Genomic DNA, 21,937 nt, shown 5'->3' with positions numbered 1-21,937 from the left:
GTTTTTGGCTCCAACTAAGCACTTGGGTTTATTGAAAGAATGCTCAAATATTGTACACGTGAACGACACAAGGAGAATTTTACTTATGTAGAAGAACTGGTTTTACAAAGGGAAAAAAGGGACGCTGAGTAAGAAAACCATCCACAGGTGCGTGATGGACTCGCACCTACATGTATTTATTTTTGATCAAACCCAATCAACTTTCAAGACGGTGCATTAGCGAGGAAGGTTTCGAAGAGATTCGCTGCTCCAAAGATTGCGGGGTACCTCCCCTACCCTTTCCATTATAGCGATTTCGTGCGGGTTTGCTGGGAGGTGGATTAGCTTGAATCACGGTAGGATCTGTAGAATCACTGAAGCGACTCAGTAGGCCCGGAAGAGAGCCTCCAGCTACGGGTTCCTTAGGCGGACGATACTGATTTTTAGGAGGGCGAGTCTTGTTTGTGATAGCAGGGCCAAGTGGTATATCGCCATTCCATAGTTGTGCTGGTTGCGACGGTGGCTGCGCTTGTTGCCTACGACTCTTGAAGGGCCCACGGATGGTCGTGGAATAGCTGGGTCTGTAACTATCTCCCCTACCAACGGCATATGCATTAGATTCCCACTCATTTGGTCCAGGTGCAAGGCGAGATGCAAGACCAGGACGACGGTCAGGAGATGGAGATCGTCCATAAACAGCAGAACGGCTCCAGTCATTTTCATTGGTCGATGGCATCTGTGGAGCATGGGGCATCGAAGCATATTCATCTCGACTGGGATTGTCTTGATCGTATCTGTATCTGCGGGCAGGAGGCGCCACTGGAACCTCATCGTCCCGAACACGCTTCCTCCCAATTAATGGAGGAGGGTTCCCGGGAGCAGGAGCATTATATAGTGGTGGACTAGGTATTCTGATACGTGGGGGAGGCGATCCCCAACCGGGTGGTTGAGGTGTTCTACTCCGGCCTCTAGGCGAATAAGGCGATGACCAACCATCAGGCGAGGGAGATGATCTACCTCGACCTCTGGGAGCATCGGGGGGAGGCGGTGATCTAGCCCAGCCTCTGGAAGGTGAAGCTGGCCTGTAGCGATTTGCCTGCATATATACGTTACCAGATGGAGGAGAATAATGATCATAAACACGTCTCTGTGGCGGGGCACGGGACGACGCAATGTTATCAGGAGGTGGCGGGTAATGATCCATAGCTCTTGGCTGATCCCGCATCGTGACCCCGTCATCACGGCTTGGACGTGTCCAACCATCAGTGTCCGCTACGTCGGGGCCCATCTGCGTAGAGGAAGCGTCATATATGTCGACAGCAGGCCTAGGCGCAGAATCATAATACCGTGGCGGTGTGACCGCTGCACTGGGAATAACCGTAGACACAGGTTTGACTGGCCTTGACGGAGGTAAAGTGGTAGTGCTGCTCATCGGTTGTGCAGCTGGTTCGTTATCCGCCAAGTTTTTCTTGAAATTCGGCAGTTTTTGCTTGGGTTTGTTAGGCAAAGGGGGATGATTTTTTTTCGAAGGTTTTGAAGCGGACGTTGATGAAGGCGCGGTAGCAGGCGCACCTGCTGTCCGTAACTCAGGAAGCTCGCGAAACGAAAAAAGAACCTTCTGTGACCTAGTGGGACCAGCATTTGCTTGCGAAGGAGCGGCCTTCTCGAGAGGTGAAGCCGTGCTTACACTATCAGGAGGAAGCTGATCTGGCACAGGCTCTGTTTTCACAGGTTTAGCACTGGCTTTAGAAATACTTTTATTGCGCCTGATGGTATGTGCGTCCAGGAAACGGAGATTGGTATGTTGTGCTTCAGGAGAAATCGGACCGGTTCGAGAGGGAGGGACAATAGGCAAATTCCCTGGATCGGATCCCTCACGATGAACAGAGATGATCGCAGGCTTCAGTTGAATAAGCGAGGCCGGCGAGGTCGGTGAGAGAAAGGGTGGTGTGGATGATTGTCCCGAAAGATGTTTGATTGGTGGGAGACTAGAACTATCTGAGCCATTCCCATAACCTTTCAACCCCAAATCTTTACTATCCAGTACATTCCGTGGTGTGGGCGAGCGTTTGATGGTGAGTGGAGAAACATTATTTAGTTCAGTAGCAGGTTCGGCATTATCTTGACCAGAAACTAGTGATTGCGTGCTTGGTTGCAAAATGGGGTTTTGCACAACATCACTCAAATCATTCGCACTCTGCGACGAGGAGTTAACACTCGGAGTGGGAAGTGTCAAAGGAGGGCAGCTCGACGATGCCAGTGGCTGCTCTGATTCGGCCCCCAGCATAATGCCACCAGAGATAACTCGACCTTTAGCTTTACTTTTGACCTGCGAACCGGAGCCAGAAATCAAAGTTTTTCTTGAAACGATGTTTCCAAACTCAATAGGTGGAGGCGCCGGAAGAGTAACAGGTGCTTGTTGCTTCTCCGAAGTAGGAGACGCAGAAGTAGACTGGCCCAACTTTTGAGGTGCCTGTTGCTTTTCCGAGGTAGGAGATGCAGAAGTAGACTGGCCCAATTTCTGTTTCTCCCTCTCCGCGATAATTTTAAGAGCCGCCTGCTGGGTAGCCAGTTGTTTCTGCGCCTGAATCTGTTGACGTTTCATTTCTTGTTCTTGCCGCAATATCTGCTGCCTCGCTTCTTCAGCTGCGATAGCTTTTACTCTTTCAGCCTCATTCTGCTTGATCCGTTCTTCTCGCTCCTGAATTTCTTTGTACTTCTGTTCCTGCTCAAGCAACAGACGAGCTTCCTTCTCCTTCTCTGCCTCTGCAGCCTTCCGTTTGGCTTCTTGCTCTTGTTGAACCCGTTCGTCTTCGGCTTTCTGCTGCTGCATCGCAAACATGGCAGCCTCCTTTCTCATTGCCTCCACCTCGCGCTGACGGCGTTCAATCTCCCGAGCCTCGTTTGCCTGACGAGCTTCCTCCAATTCCTCTGCCTCTATGCGTTCAGTACGAGCCTTGGCTAGCTTCACTTTGTGAGCGTCAGCTTCAGCTTGTGCGCGAAGCCGTTCTTGTTCCAGAGCAGCCTCGACATCACGACGTTTGCGCAACTCCTCCTCGGCAAATTTCCGCCGTTCTGCGCTCCTCTCGCGCTCTTGATCCCAAGCTATGGCGGCGGCATCAGCCTCCTCTTCAACGGTTGGTCTAACGACACTTTTTGCCTTTGGCTGAAGCTGGCATACACGCTTTGACTTATCATGAACCGCCCGCAATTTGCCACGGTCGCGAGGGGGTATTACTGCCTCCTCTACCACCATAGAGACTGACTCGTCTCCTGGTGTGTGGGTTCGATGGTCGGCTTCATCGGCTTCACGTTTATTGATCCATTTGTCAAGTGCATTCAAATCATTTTTCAAGCCTACAAAAACTTCATAGTCGTCGCGACCAGATGACAGAGATTTGATGGCAGCCATCGCGGCATCCGCACGTTCCTGAGCTTCCTGGGCCGCTTTCAGACACTCTTGTGCCGCCAAAACGGCTTCTTGTGCAGAAGTTATAGATTGTTGAGAAAGGGCGTGGGCATGCTGCGCAGATGATAAGACTGCAGCGGATGTAGTCTTGGCAGACTGTGCAAGAAGAATGGCGTTGGTAGTGTTAGGGGTATTGAGTAACGAAAGCGCAGAGGAAAGTCGGGAGTGGAGAGTACGTAGGACGGCAAGGCTGACATCGTCATTAACGGCAGAAACGGAGGGCGTAATGGGTGGCGTAAGTTGTGGTCCATGATTGAGGGTTGTCGAAGGTTGAGTATTTATGTCTGCGGCCAGCTGTTTCAACTGGGCTATGACAGTAGGCAAAGGGTCAATAAGAAGCTTGGGCCGTCCGTCGGTTTGAGATGAATTTGATGGGTCTTGAACGTTGCTGGATGGCGTAGGGCTTGGGTTGGTTTGGTTTTGATCAGTAATAGGGGTCACATCAGTCATGTCTACGTCAAAGTTCCCAATTCTCTCAGCGAGAGACTGCGATGAAGTGGGCTTTGAACGTGAATCTGGATGGTCTGGGAGCAAAAGCTGGTCTTCGAGATTAGGAGAAGACGAAGAAGATCTCGAAGGCTCATCATCGTCATACTCTTCATCTGGATTTGGGGCTGAAATACGACGAAGTAGGTCTGGTTCTTTGCCGATTGTATTGAACTTGAAAGAAGAAAAGGGTATTGGGGTGAGTGGCGAAGTTGTAGAGCTGGCCGGAAGCAGAGTGGACTCTGGGTGGCCGAAGATCATGTCTGGATAAGAGTTAGTGAAAAAGAGGGTGATCACATGCACAAATAAGCTACCTGGTGATCGTCGTCGAGCGCTAAGTCGTGGTGGGCGTTAGAATGGCGCTTGTGCTTGTGCCGTACAAGGGCAGACCATAGGAATGTTTTTGAGACAAAAGTGTGAGTAAAAATATAACAACATGCGACAACAAAAAACGCGACGACCATTGATGTTGGGCAAGTGGCAGCAAGCTGCAAGCGAACTCAATGACACCCTCTAATATTGGATGTCATTTTTATACTGGGAAGTTCCCCAAGAATCTCGGTTCTTGGACCCGCTTGAAGAATTTGATTTTCCCCTCGGTCCGTCATGCCATTCCCTACACTAAATCGACTTTTCTCTCGCGTTTTTAGCGTTTCTTCAGTAGCAGAGATGATCAATATCTTCCATTAGGAGGGAAAAATATTTTTTGACGCACAGCTCGTTCCCTTGAAATGAGAATTCTAGATAGATTATAAAAGTTACACTATCTCCTATAAGTGCACGATGATATAGTAGAGCGCTTCTACTACATCATCATGCACTTATAGCAGAACGACTCCGTAGTATATGAATGAAGCAGCAGGACTCAGAAGGGTATGTCTGAAATGTTACACTATGATGAAAAAATGGTCGCAGAATCACTCTAAATATGAAAAGGGAGGAAAATCAAGAAATGGCAGCACTGAGTCTCCGCAGAATGCCTCTAGATGGCGGTGTAGCTGTCTTTTGTTTGATGTTAGTGGTTCCCGAAGGAGTTGCAGCGTTCTGAGTCGCCCTTAGTTTGTTGGAGTCATCGGTACTCGAAACCCCTCTCGAAGACGGGGAGAGGGACATGCGCAATTTTGTTAGCGGTGAGTGGATATTTTTCGCGTCGACCTGGAATGAAGACTGAGCATTCAGTCGCATCGGCATTTTTGTTGGACTTGAGGGGGTTGATGGGGTAGCATTAGTGGCAAGAACTTCGACCGCCCGCGGTGACCAAGTGACTTGTTGTGCTCTCGACGTCAAGGAGGAGATACTGAGGCGTAGATTACTTTTGAGGATCGGCTGCCTATCCGACGCCAACGGTGACGGAGCGCTGTTGGAGTCTAAAGCAGGCCGAAGAGATGGGGATGCAAGTTGCTTTTTCGGTCTCGCCGTAGCAGCCTTGTTCGGGGTATCATCGTTTTGTGTCTTTCGCGAAATCAACTTAGGGATCGAAGTCAGGGGAGGGGTTTTAGGAACTATTCCAGCAGGCCGAGAGGGCGGAGGACTGTCTAGTGGGGTGTTTCGAATGATTGTGATACTTCCGAAATCGTTACTGTCAATAGTTTTGTGAGTAGGTCGGGTTCGCGGTCGGGTCGAAGCGGGGTTGATGACAGAAGCTATTCTGCTGATGGGCCGATTTTTCGACGCCGTAGGGGGACGGTTCTCGTTCTTACTGCCTTTAGTATTTACCTGTACAACAGCTCGTGAACATACGTTTCGGATATTCGATTCTGGAGATGTAAGACTTACAGAAGGGGGTTTGGATTTGTCTGTGACGGTTGGTTTAGCTGATGAGGTGGGAGCAGCGATATTTGTAACGTTAGACAGGGGTGGCCTTTGGGTCGCCAAGAAGGCCTTTTGCGCCGACTTTTTCACGATGCGAAGGGGTTGTGTTGGTTGCAAAAGATATTGGATCCGCCGTTGAACGGGATTCAAAGACTCCGCCAGCGGGGTCTGAGAATTGCTCGAGTGTCGTGTATGGCTTGCGGCGGGAACGGGGTCGTGATTTGATGGAATGGCTGTATTCGTTGCAGGTCCAGAAGGATTTGAGGAGCTGCTTGCAGTAGGAGGAACGACGTCGGATAGAACTGAGCTTTGTATGGCTGAAGAGGGTTTTTGTGCCGACTTCTTCACGATACGAAGTGGTTGCGTTGGTTCGAGAACGTAGTGAATTCGCCGCTCAAGGGGGTTCATAGACTCCGCCAGCGGAGATTGAGAAGGAGTAGGATAAGTCGATGGAGTAGAGATGGCATGTCCAGAAACACGTGAAGCGTTGTTTCCAATAAGAGGACCGACAGCATGCATAGAAGAAAGAGGCATACTTGGAATGTTTGGGGACTGCTGAATGCGATCAGTCCTTGGCTTTGGGGAAGATGCTGGGTCGCGGAAAACGCTGTGAGGTAGTAAAGGGGATGGTCTTGGCGAAACGGCTTTTGACAATGTGGCGGGGGACCTGTACGATGGCTGCTTCATTTTACTTGAGGGAGGGGTGGGTGTGGAACGAGGTGATGCAAACTTCGAGATTATTGGAGCTTTTGGTGTTTCGTCCTGGTCCACGACGTTCCTCTTGGTTTGGGGTGTAGTTGGGCTTCCAGAAAAGGATGCATTGCCAGCGTAGTTGGTGGAAGAAATCTCCTGTTCGAGTATCGAAATCAGGCTCTCAAGATCTGGTTCAGACTCAGACTCAGACTCAGTCATTTCTAGCGACCCAAGGGTGTCGCTGCTGAAGGCCGCACAGATTCGCTCAAGTGACTGAAGTGCCTGTACCGCAAGTAGCGAGCCTTCGTTCACGGCTGGCGCCGAGGAATCTAAAGTGGTCTGTAAGGCAAGCGATGATGGACCAGGTTTGGCAACGACCCCGGAAGACGAGAGAACACATGGCTCAGCCAGCTGAGCTTCATCCTCGGTCTTCGTGAAGGGATCACTAGTGTCTGACTGTGCGGCAGTCAAAAGCTTGGTGTTGGGAACAGCCGTACTGGGTACGTCAATGGCGGGTTCGCATGTTGGCTGAAGATGAAAAATAAGAAAGGCGAGATATTGAGCGGAAACGCGAATCACTGACCATAGTAGACGAGGCCAAGCTGGTGTCAAGAGAGGTCACTCGCCGACCTTTTGAGTCTGTCAAGGTGAGCAACTCGTCTGGGACGCGCGGCACAACCTTGCGAAGTTTCGGTGAGCAAATCGGAGAGGTGGAAACGCGCTGGGCTTTCATCTGCATAAGGGTCGAGATCAGAAACATTGAGCAAAGAAGCGATGTTTCCACTTACCATAGTTGCCCGCCGCTTACCCAATGCCTTTGCGGAAGATTTGGTAGGTGTTTCGATAAAACTCTCCGAGCTGGAAAAGAAATCGATCGATCGATTTAAATCGACCTCATCAAAAGGCGATCTTGTTGTTTTGTCTAGAGAAGGTGCAGTAGCCGAGCCTGCGTGCCTTGAAGGTGTTGAAAAGGAACTGGGGAAAATGTCTTCGCCATTTTTTGAGCAATTGAACGGGTCGTCGAGAGTATGGGGTTGATGTTGTTGCTTTTCAACAACTGCGTCACATTTTGCATCATCGACGTCGTTAAGCGAGGAGGGCGTGGCGGTGGACGATGCAGTTGGGACTGTCTGGGCCGGCTGCTTGGAGATTTGAATCGCGTTTTCTCGATCTTGGAGAGTCTTTTGGTGGGAATTGAATGGTACCAAAGAATGGTTGGGTGTCCCAAGCTCAACGATACCTGGCATAATTCGAGACCGTACTGGTCCGCCGTTATTGGTAGCATCCTTGATAGAGTCGACGAGGGCATCTTCAGCGGTTTTACCATCCTTGAAGGCCTGGGCGGCACGGCGGAAGACAGGCTCAGCAGCGTTGAGTTCGGCCATAGAAGAGATGAACTTTTCAGCCTGAGCGAATTTATCCCTTAGCATAACAAGCTCGTCTTTATCGACTTTAGCCCGTCTTCGGAGGGCCCGCCCATCCGAAAGCTCAGTGTAGTACTTGGCTTTGAGTTCGACCATTTCGTGCTCCAAAGCACCAAGGTCGGAAGCCAGCATCATTTTTGCGTGGTCGTGATCGTCTTTGGCGTCGATAAGCTTCTGGTCCAGATATTGAACGGCAGTGCTGAGCGTTTGATTGTCGGCCTCCAGCGAGCGGATTCGGCGTTTCAGAGAGAGGTTCTGCGAGGCCAGAATGTTGTACGAGGCACTAGATGGAGCAGGCCTAGCCTTGCGAACAGCGGCGGCGTTGGGAGTAGGAGCGATGTACCTGGGAACGATCGGCTCGGGCCCGCCAAGTAGCTTTGGGAAGATAGTCGAACCAGCCGACTCGAGGCTCTCCAAAAAGTAGTCAACGTCGATGGCACCGAGGCTGGCGGCAGAGATAGATTGGGACAAGCGAGACCCACTGATCGCGGCACGGACCAGAGACAGAGGTTGGAAAGAGAACATGTTTGGAGAGAAGATATATGGGAAGTTTTCCGTTGTTGAGGATGACGTTCTTGTTCAAGATGCTTTGGTAGAGAGATCGTGAAAGGCGGGGCATTTTGTATGGTTTTGGGAGGCTGACAGTCTATTTTAAACTGAGACCGAGGCTGAGTGAACCGAAGAAGGCTTCGAGGACGAAACTGAGTGGCTGTGCTGATCCTCTGCATCACCGCTCCTTCGTATTGAAGCTTGATTGAAGCCAGAATGGCTATCGCCAGAAACACGAGAGGAATTCCTAGCGCGTTTTTAGCCCCTTTTCTCTTGTCGGACATTGACACATATTTTCTTACAATTTTTTGGGTTTCCACAGCCGACATTTTGATTTTAATTTTAGGAAACTCGTTATTCTGACAAGATTTCATGAATTCATCGTAATCATAAGTACTGTATAATCACCGCTCGACCGGTAGAGGTATGAATTAAATAAAGAGAAGGGCATTTCTTAGAGCATTCGGTTTCGAGTTTGACTTCCGCCACCTTTGCTGCTTGCCCTCATCCTGGGTGGCCTTGCCTGGTTTCGGTTTTCTTTCCGGCCACTTTCACTTTGATGCTCAGAGTTCGAGAACCAACCGTCGATGATTTTCAACATATTCTAAGAGCTTCAATTGAATAGTCACATTCATCAGACTTTTCGGAACGACCTACCTCAACAGCAACGGAACCATAGACATCCGGGCCCCAAACAAACTGGCCAGACACGGGACACCTCTCGGCGAGCATATCCCGGAGAAACTTTGTCTTGATTTTACTCGCATATCCGAAACACATTTTGTCGCCAGCTTCAATGATGATGGCGTGCATTGCGCGTAGTCGATCAAAATGAACAGCGTGGTGACGTAGGACGTCCAAGCATACGTGGACGTCGTCGCCTGAGAGAATGCCAACCGCGAATAGGGCGCCTAGATAGCTCGCCATGTTGATGCCTTTGTGTTGAGGTTGGTTGACCAAGAGTTCGGATTCGATTCGCCAGTCGCCGTCCTTTGATACATAGAGCGTATGAACTTGCTGTTAGAGAGCGAGATGGGTCGACGTACCCATTTCCAGTGGGTCTTGAACGTTTCCACCACTTCGGTCCTCAAAAGTTCCTGGAATACCTCAGCCTGCGGTAAACCAGCGGCTTGCAGTCCCTGGACGATTTTTTGAGAAATAACGGCCGTTAAACAAGCCAATTGGTTATTTCTAAGAGCGTTCGATATAAGGCCTTGAACCAGAACAGAATTTCCTTGCCATAACAGGATATGCAGGCCTTCCTGAATGGAGATCGCAACGTATACCTCGCTACTGAGAGCCTTTGGATTGCTTGCAGACTGGTTGCCGGTGGGTACAGGTTGCAAGAGCGGCAAGCTGGCAGCTTGGATGTAAGGCGTCGTCGCAGTCGATGATTGTCTGGAGGGAGGATGAGGCGTTATCGAGGGAACATTACCTTGATTCACCGTGTAAGCTGGGGTGTAGGATGTTCCTAAAGGCGTGCCACTGTAGCCCTGATATGTCGTGGTTACGTTCGCCGCTTGATTCCTTGCCCACTGGGCCCAGGCGTAGCTGTGATCGTACTGATTCGGATAGACAGACTGGGGTACATAGTAATGCTGTGGTGCGGCTGGAAGCTGTAGTTGAACGTTCTGGGGTAGGAATGGAATCATCGATAGTAAAGAGGGGTTCTGAGAGGAGATTCCATTTATGATAATCGGAAGGCAAGGTGAGGACAAAGAGCGGCGGACAAAACCAAGGGCGCGTGACAAGAATGCCGCGTGTCGTCACACGTCTCGTGACCTTCTCTGAAGGCCACTCTAATTGTCAACCCTGGCTGGTCGATGCTTCTTCTCATTTATAAACCAGTTGGAACTCTGTTTCCACTCCCCCTTACTATCATACACTTTCTACAACTTCATTCTCATCCTGTGAGTAGCCCTGTACGACCACAGAGCCAGGGCTGACACCAACTTGACCTCGCAGATACAATGTCAGTCATCACAGCAATCACTATGACGCACGACCCATTACTTGCAACCAACGAACTGGAGCTGGTCTCCTCAGGTGGTTCGTCCACTGTAAAAACGCCCTTTGTCAATCTTGACCTAACGTCAGCCTCATGCGTTTTTCTTCCAACCCTGATTGATTGAATGACTCCATTTAGCTCACGGAGTAAAATTGTCATTCGTCCTCGTTGCAAAGAGTACGCATTGAAGCAACGCACTGCCCGCCGGACCCTGGCATGTTTTACGTCTGTCAATTCACATGTGGAGCACACGGAAACAGAGTGGCAGAACTCCTTTACGAAGGAACGATCGGAAGAGGGGACGAAGGAGGGGCCTTCAAGTCCGAAGAATTCCAAGGTCGCAGAAGGGCGCGTCGATAAGCCGACAAAAGCAAGCCTTCCTAGAGTTACCCAGAACTTGCCGCCGCCAGCGCCGGTGCCAACTCCCACAAGTTCAACCTACGCCGAAGAAATCGCAAAGTGTGGCTGCACAACAACCAATGGAAGCGAGGAGTGTAAACGATGCAGGATATTGAGACTTGCCGACCGGTATGTTCTTGGTGCCCTGACTAGAATGGGCTGGTAACTGATAAATCCATGTTCAGTTTCTGCTCCGTTGTGACAGCGCAGTGCGAAAAATGGAATCTGGAATCGTCGCAGTCAGGTCGGGGAAACCCTTTTTGAGCAATACACTGTAAATAATCGTGTTAGTACTTTGAGCACATACTATCATCTTATCGACGAAAGTGATGAGAGTGAGAGCGACTTCAAGAAATGTCCCAGACTCCCACGCTTCAGTTGCACGCGTTAGCCTCTGTTGGCCTCCAGCTTGAACGTCTCTGCTCACCATGGCCTCTCCAGTGGCCGCTGGGGCAAGCTATTCCAGGCTAATATCTCTCAAGCCTTCTGCCATGAAATCCCATGGCGCCGTTCTGGACAGATACACTTTCATTCGTTCTTTTTTCAAGCAGCAAATGCCCACTCCACAAGTGCGTGCTCTCCCATCGCGGTCCACACCCCTCCCATTCAAAGCCATGCAAAACTTTCCAAGACGCTATCAACACATAGTGGCGCAGCCCGCTCGTCGTCAAAATTTCCACTCAACCACGAAAAGGAGTTTTCCCCAGCTAGGTCAATCCACGGACAAACCACCGCCCAACTCCGACCCTCCAAAACCACCAGACGATGCTAAATCCACTCCCCCGGCAGACGGTACGGATCATGCATACCGTAACACGGAGGATTACTCTCGTTTCTTTCGACGCCTTGCCATGTCGTTACCTCACCCTCACCGCCCGACCCGCGAAGACTTTTTGAATGTCTCAACGGGATTTTGGCAGCGCCTGCGTATCCGCTTCAAATGGTTTACAATCAAGTCCTTTCGGAAATTCAATGCGGACGACATGTCTGCGTTTATTACGTGGTTTCTGATGAGCCAGACGTTGTGGATTCTTGTTGGAACGTAAGGCCGTTCTTCACTTCCTAAATTCTCGTCTCATGCCTTCCTTTTCGCCCAGAACGACTTTTTTCTCTGTGATCTTCGCGACTGCCAACAGCTTACGACTTCAACGTGCGACATGCTTTTCCTATTAACCAGTGACAATCTAATATGTGATACACCCACAGGTTATATAGCAAGTGGTATCAGCGATTATCTCACATCAGAAACAGGCGTCACCATCATTTTCGAGTCCGCCATCGTACCTAAATGGAAAGACTCACGTATATCCTTCAAGAACGTCTACGTCTCACGTAGACCGCCCGACTCACCCGCGCTGGTACAGCCACGCACGAAAATTGGACACATGGCTGCCGTTGGATACGATGTGAGCAATCATCCGGCATATCATCGAGTTGGGGAGGACGAGGATGAGGGGGAACGACCTGCGCGAGACTTGGCAGAAGAGGATTATAACATGACGATGTTTGATCTCAACATTGACTCCGTCGATGTTACTTTGTCTCTGAAGCGGTGGTTGGACGGCAAGGGTCTGGTGGAAGATGCTGTTGTGAGAGGTGTACGTGGCGTTATTGGTTTGTGTCCTTTGTCTAGCTTCCACGGTCCCTTATCTCACCAACTCAAATATAGACCGTCGTAGTGTTTTTTGGGACCCCGACAACCCACTTGACCCCGCGCTATTCCGACATTCAGCCCAGCCAGGCGACTTTGAACTCGAGCAACTGCAGCTTGAAGACGTCCTCGTTACTGTATATCAACCTGGCGACTTTCGACCGTATACCGCATCTATCTTTCGTGCAGACATGCAAACGTTCCGAAAACGGTGGATGTTTTACGACTTCTTGTGTGCCGAGAACGTGGTTGGACAGTTTGATAACTGCTTGTTCAGTCTGCACAGACCGCAGAGCATAGGGCGGACAACTGAAAAAGATCTGAAAGATGGTGATTGGGCTATGATGGTGTGTATCACAGTATCACAGTTTCTATGCTCTTATTCAATATCTTTTGCAGTCTCGCATTCGGATCGACGGAGTCAACGTTGATCATCTGCAAAACTCCACCACGATGGAAGGCCCTATATCATGGATCACTTCCGGAAAAGTCGATGCTGTCCTCGACATCAAGTTTCCCCGCGACCCACACAGCAAGTTCCCCTTCAATGCCATCCTGGGAGAGATAGCCGACGCCATCACAACCTCGCTCTCTCCCGAACCCAACCCCGAGCTCCAACGCATTCCGGGACAAAGGGAGTTGGCTAAACCTGCACTCTCTGTTCCGGAAGAGACCGTCGAGTCGCCTGCAGACGAGAAATTAAAAGTGGTAATTGATATTGACTTGCGGTTTAGGGATCTGAAAGCTGCTGTTCCCATTTTCACCTCCGATTTGTCTTATGTGAATAATGCGTTTATACGGCCAATCGTTGCTTTCATGAAGTAAGTCCACTGTTTGATATATCAAGTTCTAAACTTTGATCACAATTCAGCGCGAATCGGACTTTGGTGCCAATTCACTGCAGGGTGGTCAAGGATCTGAGTGACTTTGACGGCGCGTGGACTGTGAGTGTCCCTTGCTTCCCTTGCCCTCCATTGTTTGACCTGTGGCTTTTTCAGATGTGGGAAAGTGAGGACATTCTATGCTCAATTCATGCAAAGTGTATTCTGACACAATGACCCTGTAGCTGGCCTGATGGACGAAATTTCATTCAAAGTACGTCTCTCTTCCTTTCCGCCAATCGGGGCTCAAAATCACTTTTTATTTTACAAAGACTTATGAAGCACTCGCGTATCACGTATCTCAATCAGCCATGAATCGACAACGCATGAGGACAGTGAGCCTGTGGAGTCTACAAATGACGGCTAGCGCGGCGTTATCTGCGCTTCGCAACGTGGTGGACCCATTTTCTGCGCATCTGAAGGAGGTTTATTTGAAGAGTCATCCTATGCGGGGGCTCTACGAAACCATTCCCATGGGACCCGACGTCAACCTTTGATTGGTATCTTTCCTTACGTCACAGACAGTCTTGGATGACGCCTATAGACGTCGCGCTTGCTTTGCTTTTACCATCTAAACTGAGTGTACCGATGTAAGTACGTTCTAGTACTCAGTATAATCAACTGCCTCACCATCGAGTCTTCAAATTAACAATGAGAACGCGATTAGAAGGACCGCTTGATGCCCGAGAGTTCCGCATCGTACGTGACGTCAGAGTGAGATGTAATAAAAACTGCGAAGTTGTGGCTTCCATGCACACTGTCTTCTTCCTCATGAACGCCCTCTCGGGTATCGCCTATGACCTCCTTGACAAAGTGAGCAATTTACTACTAACATCCAAAATACAAATTAAATAATTCTGGGGCAGGGTCTCGTTCCGGACTTCATCCTCCGAAGAGCTATCCGGGCTCTATGCCGTCAACGCTTGCGCGAGATAGACCACGGCTCCCTCGAGAAAAACCATGCTGCCAAAATGAAATTTATTGAGGAAGTCCGGGCTAGAAAGGCAATTGCTGATGTACCAGAGAAGGCGAACGAACAACACTATGAGGTTTCAACCGAATTTATACTGTCGACCTTGGGGCCATACGCAAAGTACTCGTCTTGCTTATACCCGACGGGGAATGAAACTTTGGCGGAAGCTGAAGTACTTATGTTGGAAAGCTATTGCGAGAAGGCACAGCTGCGAGACGGGCTTGATGTCCTGGATTTGGGATGTGGTGCGTGCAGCGTCACTACCTCATCAGACTACTGTTTATTCGCATTGTTTTTTTTTGCAGGCTGGGGGAGTCTCTCTCTGTTTCTCGCTCAAGTAGGGTCCACTACGTTGGGCGGCGCTACTTTTGTGCTAAATTTGGACTCGCAGAAATACCCCAACTCAATGATCACTGGACTGTCTAATTCGTCGACACAACGACAACACATCCTTTCGGTCGCGGAGCAACGGAATTTGAAGAATTTGGAGGTATGGTATATCTGCCTTTGCCTTTGCACTGGAGCTACATATTCACATTCGCAGATCATTACGGCAGACGTGAACACCTTTGACTTTTCCGGAGACAAGCGGTAAGGCCCCAGCCCACTTGACAATTAACTGAGATTGACCATTTCCAAACCCATAGCTTTGATCGAATATTATCTATTGAGGTGCGCTGCGTACTCAATGTCAGCCATCAATCCATTCCCTCACACGTTACCAAGCAGATGTTTGAACACATGAAAAATTACGAAGCACTGTTCAAGAAAGTCTCTACGTGGCTGAAACCAAAATCCCCAAAAGAAGAAACCAGCGCTCCGAACGACACACTGCTTGACGAGTCACTCTTGTTTATCCATATCTTTTGCCACCGCACTTCCCCATACCATTTTGTTGAAGACGACGGATGGATGGCAAAGAATTTCTTTTCAGGTTGGTTCGCCGGTTAACTTGGTAGGGTTGACGTGCTTAGATTTTTCCCCTGTGACAGGCGGGACAATGCCGTCCCACGACCTTTTTGTACGTCCAGTTTATTTACACAACTGCATCTGACGGCCGACTGCCAAAAAAACCAGCTTTATTTCCAGAATGATCTTTCCCTTATTCGCAGTTGGTATCTTCCTGGCACGCATTATTCTCGTACTCTCGAGGATTGGCTCTGCCTTCAGGATTCAAATCGGAAAGGTACATAGGCCTTTACATGTCGAGTTGCCTTCCTCCAATAATTCCCTTCCACCCGTGACAGAAGGTCTAAAGCAATTGGAAAGCGACGCTATTGCAAAAGGCAAGCCTGCAATTCAAGGAACCAAGACATTCTACAGGCATGTTTTCTTTCTATTTATGACTTTAGACTCAGTAATGTAGTGTGCAGATTTCGTGTTTTCTACATGGCATGCTCGGAGCTGTTCAATATGGATGGTGGCCAACAGTAAGTATGATGTGTCTTTATCGTCTGACACGCGAATTTATGCTCCTTGTTTTAGGTGGGGTGTTGGACATTATCTTTTCAAAGCCAAGTAGCAGCCTTAAGGAGTCACCAGATAGAATTTATATTGTGTCAAAACAAAAGGCGATTACAGAACACCAACTTGAGGATGAGCTGCCATCTTGAAGAAAATATCACAGCAATATGTATACAACTAGGGTCCAACAGTAAACTCAGCCACGTTCAAACACGCTAACGATCTTGGAGATCATTGAGGAGACGGAGAATGTTAAGGACTGCCCCCCAAGAGTCAGCATGGGTCCGAAAAATTAAAATCAAGAAACTCACATAAGTTTATGAAGCTGAAAAGTTATACAGGCATTGAGAAAGAAGAAGCATGGGAATCAAGGGGGACTCACTCGAGGTAAAGGCTGATTGCGCCCATGATGAACTCGTCGGGAGAGAGTCTCTTGTTGATGATGTAAGTATCGTAGACGATGTAACCACTGAAGATGAGGCAGCCTCCACAGGCGAAAATAATATCCATAGTGCGGCTGAAAGGGATGAAGATTCCCACAAAGCCAGTCATGCCTTGATACTAGATGAGATACCTCATATGCATAAGAGAGGTGGAGGGTGGGCTTACAGAGAGCGATGAGGGAACCAAACAAAAACGGCCCCATTCCGGAGAAGTCATACTATGCAAAACCGCTTTGTTAATAGATAAAAATGCATTGAGGATAGATCAAGCTGACCTTGGATTGGAATGTGAATAGCGTCAAACCAAGGAAGACACCCAACGTGATGAGCCTTGACACGATCTGAGTGGCGGAAAGAGACGATAATAAGAGAAGACATACAACGCTTGTAGAACAATGACGTTGTCGTAGAATGCGACAACAATCCCAAGGGTGAATGCCTCCATGACAGTGAACGTCGAAAGGAGAACAAAGTTCCAAGGAACGGCATGACGCTTCCAGTACAAGAGACCGAGATTGACGAGGGTGCCGAAGAGGGGTACATAGAATGACCAGACACTGAATAGATGGTCGTGAGCGCACAAGAGCCAACAAGTCAAGAGGCGTACTGCGTTTGAACCCAGAGAATGGTGGAAGGTGATTGAGAAATTGCTCCTCCGACAATGCAAGTTGCGAGCTGTTTAGAATGTTCAAGATTGAAATGGGGGATAGCCGTTATATCAACATACTATTTGGCAGACTAGACTGGACTGATTAGAGAGAAGGTGGCGGAAGAGCGGAAAATGGTCTTACAAAGAATAGTATAGACCTTGCGAACGAAAGCGTTGCGGATCGATGGAGAGCTTTCAGAGACTGATACGCCGTACTGAGTTCTAATGGTCAGCACCAAAAGGATGTAGGAAGCTGGGTGTGTGTACCTTGAAATCGTCTGGAAGGTCGTCATGGGCTGGTTGATCGTAAATTGCACCTCCAGAGGCAGCATTGCGACTGGATCCTGTCAACAAGGGATCTCTGGAGTCATTTTCTCCAGAATAGAAGTTCTTTTGGCCCGTTGGACCGTAAGCTGGAGGGGGGACGGGATAGCTCATTCGTACTATAGTAGTGGGAGTATGGAAGTATGAGTCGGCGCACAGTCATCTTGTCACCGCAGCACAGCCACCCGATGACATCCTTCGCACCTTCTTGGTCTACATAAAATATATTGCTCCTACTCCAATCGCCGCTGCTGTTCGCAAGGCTAAGCCTGCTCTGTCTGATTCCTCGCCCGAACCCTCTTTGAAGTACCGGAGCCGCTCACTGGCGCTTAGCACTGCTGTTCAATACCTGGACCAGAAAGTTATCGAAGATGATGCTGGTTTTCGACCTCAGTGGTCTGGAGCACGAAATGACGGATCTCAGGCCAGTTATTACGTCGAAATTTATGAAGGGCGTTCCTCTGGAAATGTGTTGGAGGAGATGATAATGACCAGCTCGTTGTGTTGATGGATAAACTCGCTCAGGCTGAAAAGTTCATCTCCGTTCTGGTCGACACCGACGCTGAAGAGCCTGCCTTCCGCCACGCTGCCTTCAAGCATGGCAAGACGGTTGAAGATACCTTCAATGAATCTATCAAGGACATGGGCAATCATGTATGGTTTCGAGTTATACAAGTTATCGTCAAGCTCGGGACAGACATTTGATCATTCATTGGACCAATCAATCCCCACCAAAAGACTACGCGAGAATTTCGGGATCGCAAGCAGCTGGCGCAAACAGTTCCAGTTCCATCGTCCACCGCCTCACCCTCCTCGCTTGAGGACGTGGGTGACTTCTGCAAAGGCATTGGGTAAGTGGCGGGCAACTATGATAAGTGGAAACATTGCTTCTATGCTCTATGTTTCTGATCTCGACTCTTGTGCAGATGAAAAACAAGCGCGTTTTCGTCTCTCCGATTTGTTCGCCGAACCTTGGCAAGGTTGTGCCGCGCGTCCCAGACGAGTTGTTCACTTCGACGGACTCGAAAGGTCGGCGAGTGATGTCGACCTACATACGTGAGACATCACGCCCGTCTAAGCTCCAATCCGTTTCCGTTGTCGGGTTCTAGCAACTTCTGTCCTTTGCTGCGTTACTCGAGGACACTCCTGTCCATCTCCGCAAGGTCTGGTGCATATTCATCTCCGCACACGCTCAGAGCACTGTTACCGAACCCAAAGCTTCGAATCCCGAATACGCCAGGCGCAAGACGGCGTACGGTGCAGTTGGGAGAATTCTACATACCATTTCTCATTGCGTGAGAGTCGTTCACGCCCTTGTTCTCTTCCACCGCCCATTCCCCTTGCTCGCAAACAGCCTTCCATTCCTGAAAGAGCCCTTTTTGCACGGACCCCTTGGCGCCGCTTCAGACGTGGACCAAGAAATCCATTTTGCGTCTCCACATATCCTCCTGTTACTCCCCTTTCTATATCGTGGCGAAACTCACTTTAAACCTCAATTGTGTACACGATTGTAAAATGACATGCAATATCTCAATCAGACTGCTTTTCTAATACTTATCTTCGACATACTTTCGCTTTGCTTCTCAGTAGTCTCGTACCCATCCGCTATAGAGTGTGCGGTCCAGATGGGAACGAGACTACTTTTCAGCACTTGATATGCTCCGCCCACAAGATGAACTTTCAATCCTCCACCCCCTCCAGCCCTCTCTAGCACCAATTTTCGGTCCCGGTACCAAAGTGTACTCTCCACCCTCAAGAAAGTCAAAGATCGACGCACTAATGACCGCAACAGCCACAGGCGCCCACGAAGCGGCAACACACCTTAACGGACCATACCCAAACAAGAAAGACATAACCTCTGCCTGACCCTCCCAAAGTCGACCTGTCGAATGCCGAGCGGGATCAAACACATGTGCATCGTCACCCCACACGCTGCTCCTCTGTATTTCCTCGACATCTGCATAACCTCGCTGGAATTGGGTGCCCGGCCAGAGATGCTCCATCGCATTCAGGAGCACGCCAGGTACCCAACTCAAGCGTGGTTGCATACGGCTGATGTGCCGTGAAGGGGGCTGTAACCGCATAGTTTCATCTACAACCCCCTTGACGCTCACCCCGTCCATCCCCTCCGCTCTAAACACCTCCTCCTTTGGGTCCACATACATCTCCAAAAACAGTTCCTTCAAACGTGGATTGTCATGCGTATACGCGATTGCAGTTGCCACGACTCTCCATAAGGTTTCCCAAGCCGGAACAACAAAATCCAATGGGTTCGGGAACGTGTCTTCGTCTGGGACGAGCCGCCGCATATGATACTTCAATTCCACTTGGAGCTTGCGTGAACTTGGGCCTGGGTTTTTCGATAGTGACCAAAGCTTGGTGATACCTTCCACGACGACGACGATACTCTCACTGTCCAAGCTATCCACAGCAGTGTGGACACCCATGATACCCACCAGCACAACGCGCAGTGTAACACACTGCACGAATCTGTCGAACAATCTTCCTTGAGCTCCACTTTCTGAATCCGCTAGTTCAGCATGAATAGCTTGTGTGGTCAAGTCACGAAAAGCGGTCCATCCGCGTGTCTGCGGTGTCTTTATCAGCTCCCGAGCTTGCCTCGTGAATTTCTTGTGGACTGTACGATCGGGGCTAACAAAGGTGTTGGACAAACCCATGCCTTCACGAAGGTGGTTGTTGGCTAGTGCTCGTTCTACGAGCAGATCTCCAATGCCTTTGTTTGAAGGGTTTAAAAATGCTCGTATCGATGCAGCTGATCGATGGATGTGTATCGTGGAGGAGGAGAGTATGTTGAAATAACGTGAAGCTAGGGAAAGGGAAACTATTAGAGTCACAAATGTGATCCACAAAACCAAAGGACTTGAAAACATTGCAGGGTAAGTCAAGCGTCTCTTTTCTTCGTTTGACTGAAGCCTTTATCTTTTGTACTTTAGCCTGCATCACATGAAGAAGCTTAACTATCTAACCTTCGCCCACGAGTGTGAAGTAGTGGACAGCCATCTACAGCCATACCCCGCTAATCACCCCGGCGCCTGATAGGGCCAGGTCAGCTGTCCAGCCATATGTGCCGTGGTGTAGCGGTTCAGCGCTAGTATATGCGAACGCTGAGCACAATTTCAACGTTCTTACAGCCATGGGACTTTACTTCAAAACAGGTGGCAAATGCCAAAAACATCAAGGACAGGCTGCACCAAGGCTACACAGCTCTGTCGGCGAGTCGTTGAATATTTCCGCAATATCGTACCTGGCTGTTCAAGTCTTTGAAGACATGTATGAAGCAACTCCTCAAGTCCTTCTGGACCTGCAACGAACTTAGCCACTCTGTTCAATCGTAACTCTCCGCCAACCGACACACGAAAATCCGCTGTTTCTCGACCTCTGCTGGCGTAGTCTTACAAGCCCCCCTCGGCGACGGGTTTTGGGGCTAACGCAAGCACTTCGCCTGGTGAAAAAGTCGGTACAAAAACCCTCCCTGGCAACACAAAGGCCACCCCTATCTAAGGTTACAAATATCGCTGCTCCCACCTCACCAGCTAAACCATCCATACACAAACCCCCTTCCGTAAGTGTCACATCACCAGAATCGGAAATTTGTAGCAAACAATCATGAGCTGTCGAACAGATGAGTACTGGAGGCAGTAAGAACGAGAACCGTCACCCTACGGCGTCAAAATCCACAGGATAGCTTCTGTCATCGAACCCGCTCTAACCCGATCTGCTCGCGAGGCTATTGACAGTAACGATCCTGGAAGTATCGCAATCATACGAAACACCCCAATAGACAGTTTTATACCCTCTCGGCCTGCTGTAACAAATCCTCAAGCCCCCTCCTCTGACTTCGATCCCCAAGTTGACTTCACGAAAAGACACAAAACGATGATAGCCCTAACAAGGCTGCATCGACAAGACCGAAAACGCAACTCATATCCCCACTTCAAGTTTCGGTCGGCTTTAGACCCCAACGATGCTCCATCACCGTCGGCGTTGGATAGGCAGCCGATTCTCCGAAGTAATCCACGCCTCAGTGTCTCCTCCTTAGCGTCAAGAGCACTGGCAGCATACAGTCCATTCACTTAAGACATAACGAGAATTCTTGTTGAGGGAATCACTGGGAATCCATCCAGAGTACAGACACAGGCATCGAAAGAGCCCGAACGGTCCATATTTGCGGCGGTCTATGGTATTTTCAGGCACAACCTATGATACACAGATTTCAACTCCTACGAGAAACTCAACTAGTAGGAAGGTACGATCCAACTGAGAATACATTATTTCGTGAGAGGGACTTGCGGCGCTCAAAGGGTGAAAGAAGTAGTAAGCTGGAAATGGTGACTGTAGATATCCGAAGTCCTAGTCCGTTTGAAATTTAAAAGTGAAAGAGCATACGCAGCTGTCTCCAAAGGCGGCAGTCCCCACGCCTTTGGCACAAACTCCTCCAATGATTTGAGGATTTGATCACTCATGTAAAATCGGTACCACCGTCCATATATGTAGTTTGGGTCGCCTTAGAAACATAGGAGGACTTAGGAGTCTTCTCAACTAAACTCTCGCGGATGTCACGTCGAACGGCTTGGAAAGCACTCCAAATTTCCTCTACCTCCGTTAACTTATTCCCAGATCCGTAATGTCCAAGAAATCCAAGGTTGGAAAAGATGTGATCAATATAGCGGGAAATGGCGATGGCTTGCGTCGTCGTCAAAACCTGCCCATTA

The 21,937-nt window shown here is 49.3% G+C and overlaps 9 protein-coding genes across 9 annotated transcripts; 3 read left to right on the top strand and 6 right to left on the bottom strand.

Annotated features, from left to right (window-relative positions):
- Positions 1-13: 13 nt before the first annotated feature.
- Positions 14-4,195, bottom strand: LACBIDRAFT_293158 (uncharacterized protein; the record flags this gene model as incomplete). Its single annotated transcript, XM_001877430.1, has 2 exons — positions 14-96; positions 167-4,195. The coding sequence occupies one exon, from the start codon at positions 4,193-4,195 to the stop codon at positions 197-199; it is 3,999 nt and encodes a 1,332-aa protein (XP_001877465.1). The 3' UTR covers positions 14-96; positions 167-196.
- A 684-nt stretch (positions 4,196-4,879) lies between these two features.
- On the bottom strand, positions 4,880-8,388 carry LACBIDRAFT_324218 (uncharacterized protein; the record flags this gene model as incomplete). Its single annotated transcript, XM_001877429.1, has 4 exons — positions 4,880-5,650; positions 5,711-6,967; positions 7,023-7,172; positions 7,228-8,388. The coding sequence occupies 4 exons, from the start codon at positions 8,386-8,388 to the stop codon at positions 4,880-4,882; spliced, it is 3,339 nt and encodes a 1,112-aa protein (XP_001877464.1).
- A 478-nt stretch (positions 8,389-8,866) lies between these two features.
- LACBIDRAFT_324217 (uncharacterized protein) lies at positions 8,867-10,064 on the bottom strand (the record flags this gene model as incomplete). The annotated part of the gene is made up of 3 exons (XM_001877428.1): positions 8,867-9,016; positions 9,070-9,402; positions 9,459-10,064. 3 exons carry the CDS (start codon positions 10,062-10,064, stop codon positions 8,867-8,869), a joined length of 1,089 nt encoding a protein of 362 aa, XP_001877463.1.
- A 207-nt stretch (positions 10,065-10,271) lies between these two features.
- On the top strand, positions 10,272-11,144 carry LACBIDRAFT_293157 (uncharacterized protein). The gene is made up of 4 exons (XM_001877796.1): positions 10,272-10,322; positions 10,378-10,504; positions 10,559-10,948; positions 11,005-11,144. Exons 2-4 carry the CDS (start codon positions 10,383-10,385, stop codon positions 11,081-11,083), a joined length of 591 nt encoding a protein of 196 aa, XP_001877831.1. The 5' UTR covers positions 10,272-10,322; positions 10,378-10,382; the 3' UTR covers positions 11,084-11,144.
- A 526-nt stretch (positions 11,145-11,670) lies between these two features.
- Positions 11,671-13,848, top strand: LACBIDRAFT_247098 (uncharacterized protein; the record flags this gene model as incomplete). The annotated part of the gene is made up of 9 exons (XM_001877795.1): positions 11,671-11,861; positions 11,917-11,969; positions 12,026-12,213; positions 12,262-12,433; positions 12,489-12,817; positions 12,870-13,291; positions 13,342-13,418; positions 13,537-13,565; positions 13,624-13,848. 9 exons carry the CDS (start codon positions 11,671-11,673, stop codon positions 13,846-13,848), a joined length of 1,686 nt encoding a protein of 561 aa, XP_001877830.1.
- Positions 13,849-14,122: 274 nt separating this feature from the next.
- Positions 14,123-15,846, top strand: LACBIDRAFT_313901 (uncharacterized protein; the record flags this gene model as incomplete). The annotated part of the gene is made up of 10 exons (XM_001877794.1): positions 14,123-14,164; positions 14,218-14,569; positions 14,630-14,814; positions 14,869-14,915; positions 14,972-15,258; positions 15,317-15,345; positions 15,402-15,510; positions 15,572-15,647; positions 15,698-15,754; positions 15,810-15,846. The coding sequence occupies 10 exons, from the start codon at positions 14,123-14,125 to the stop codon at positions 15,844-15,846; spliced, it is 1,221 nt and encodes a 406-aa protein (XP_001877829.1).
- A 172-nt stretch (positions 15,847-16,018) lies between these two features.
- Positions 16,019-17,162, bottom strand: LACBIDRAFT_147071 (uncharacterized protein; the record flags this gene model as incomplete). Its single annotated transcript, XM_001877427.1, has 10 exons — positions 16,019-16,047; positions 16,100-16,113; positions 16,171-16,342; positions 16,398-16,449; positions 16,507-16,561; positions 16,612-16,788; positions 16,839-16,906; positions 16,959-16,969; positions 17,023-17,095; positions 17,148-17,162. Coding segments are annotated over 10 exons (666 nt in total), but the record flags the coding sequence as incomplete, so codon positions are not given.
- On the bottom strand, positions 17,117-20,225 carry LACBIDRAFT_293156 (uncharacterized protein; the record flags this gene model as incomplete). Its single annotated transcript, XM_001877426.1, has 11 exons — positions 17,117-17,323; positions 17,409-17,452; positions 17,528-17,553; positions 17,697-17,835; positions 18,176-18,252; positions 18,412-18,478; positions 18,689-18,695; positions 18,774-18,980; positions 19,036-19,276; positions 19,319-19,917; positions 20,192-20,225. Coding segments are annotated over 11 exons (1,647 nt in total), but the record flags the coding sequence as incomplete, so codon positions are not given.
- A 312-nt stretch (positions 20,226-20,537) lies between these two features.
- On the bottom strand, positions 20,538-21,608 carry LACBIDRAFT_313898 (uncharacterized protein; the record flags this gene model as incomplete). The annotated part of the gene is made up of 2 exons (XM_001877425.1): positions 20,848-21,608; positions 20,538-20,787 (listed from the first exon to the last, which is right to left on the bottom strand). Exon 2 carries the CDS (start codon positions 20,769-20,771, stop codon positions 20,538-20,540), a length of 234 nt encoding a protein of 77 aa, XP_001877460.1. The 5' UTR covers positions 20,772-20,787; positions 20,848-21,608.
- Positions 21,609-21,937: the final 329 nt, after the last annotated feature.

This window comes from Laccaria bicolor, genomic scaffold (assembly GCF_000143565.1).
Source record: "Laccaria bicolor S238N-H82 LACBIscaffold_5 genomic scaffold, whole genome shotgun sequence".
In the NCBI taxonomy this organism is placed as follows: Eukaryota; Fungi; Basidiomycota; class Agaricomycetes; order Agaricales; family Hydnangiaceae; genus Laccaria; species Laccaria bicolor.
The sequence above is the reverse complement of the archived record's forward strand: the minus strand, read 5'-3'. Positions and strand labels throughout refer to the sequence as shown.

Bases quoted from the DNA above. Each gene is read 5' to 3' on its own strand.
- LACBIDRAFT_293157 (XM_001877796.1), top strand. From the start codon at position 10,383: ATGTCAGTCATCACAGCAATCACTATGACGCACGACCCATTACTTGCA. The intron at 10,505-10,558 runs GTCAGCCTCATG...GACTCCATTTAG, and splicing joins TTTGTCAATCTTGACCTAAC to CTCACGGAGTAAAATTGTCA. The intron at 10,949-11,004 runs GTATGTTCTTGG...ATCCATGTTCAG, and splicing joins ATATTGAGACTTGCCGACCG to TTTCTGCTCCGTTGTGACAG.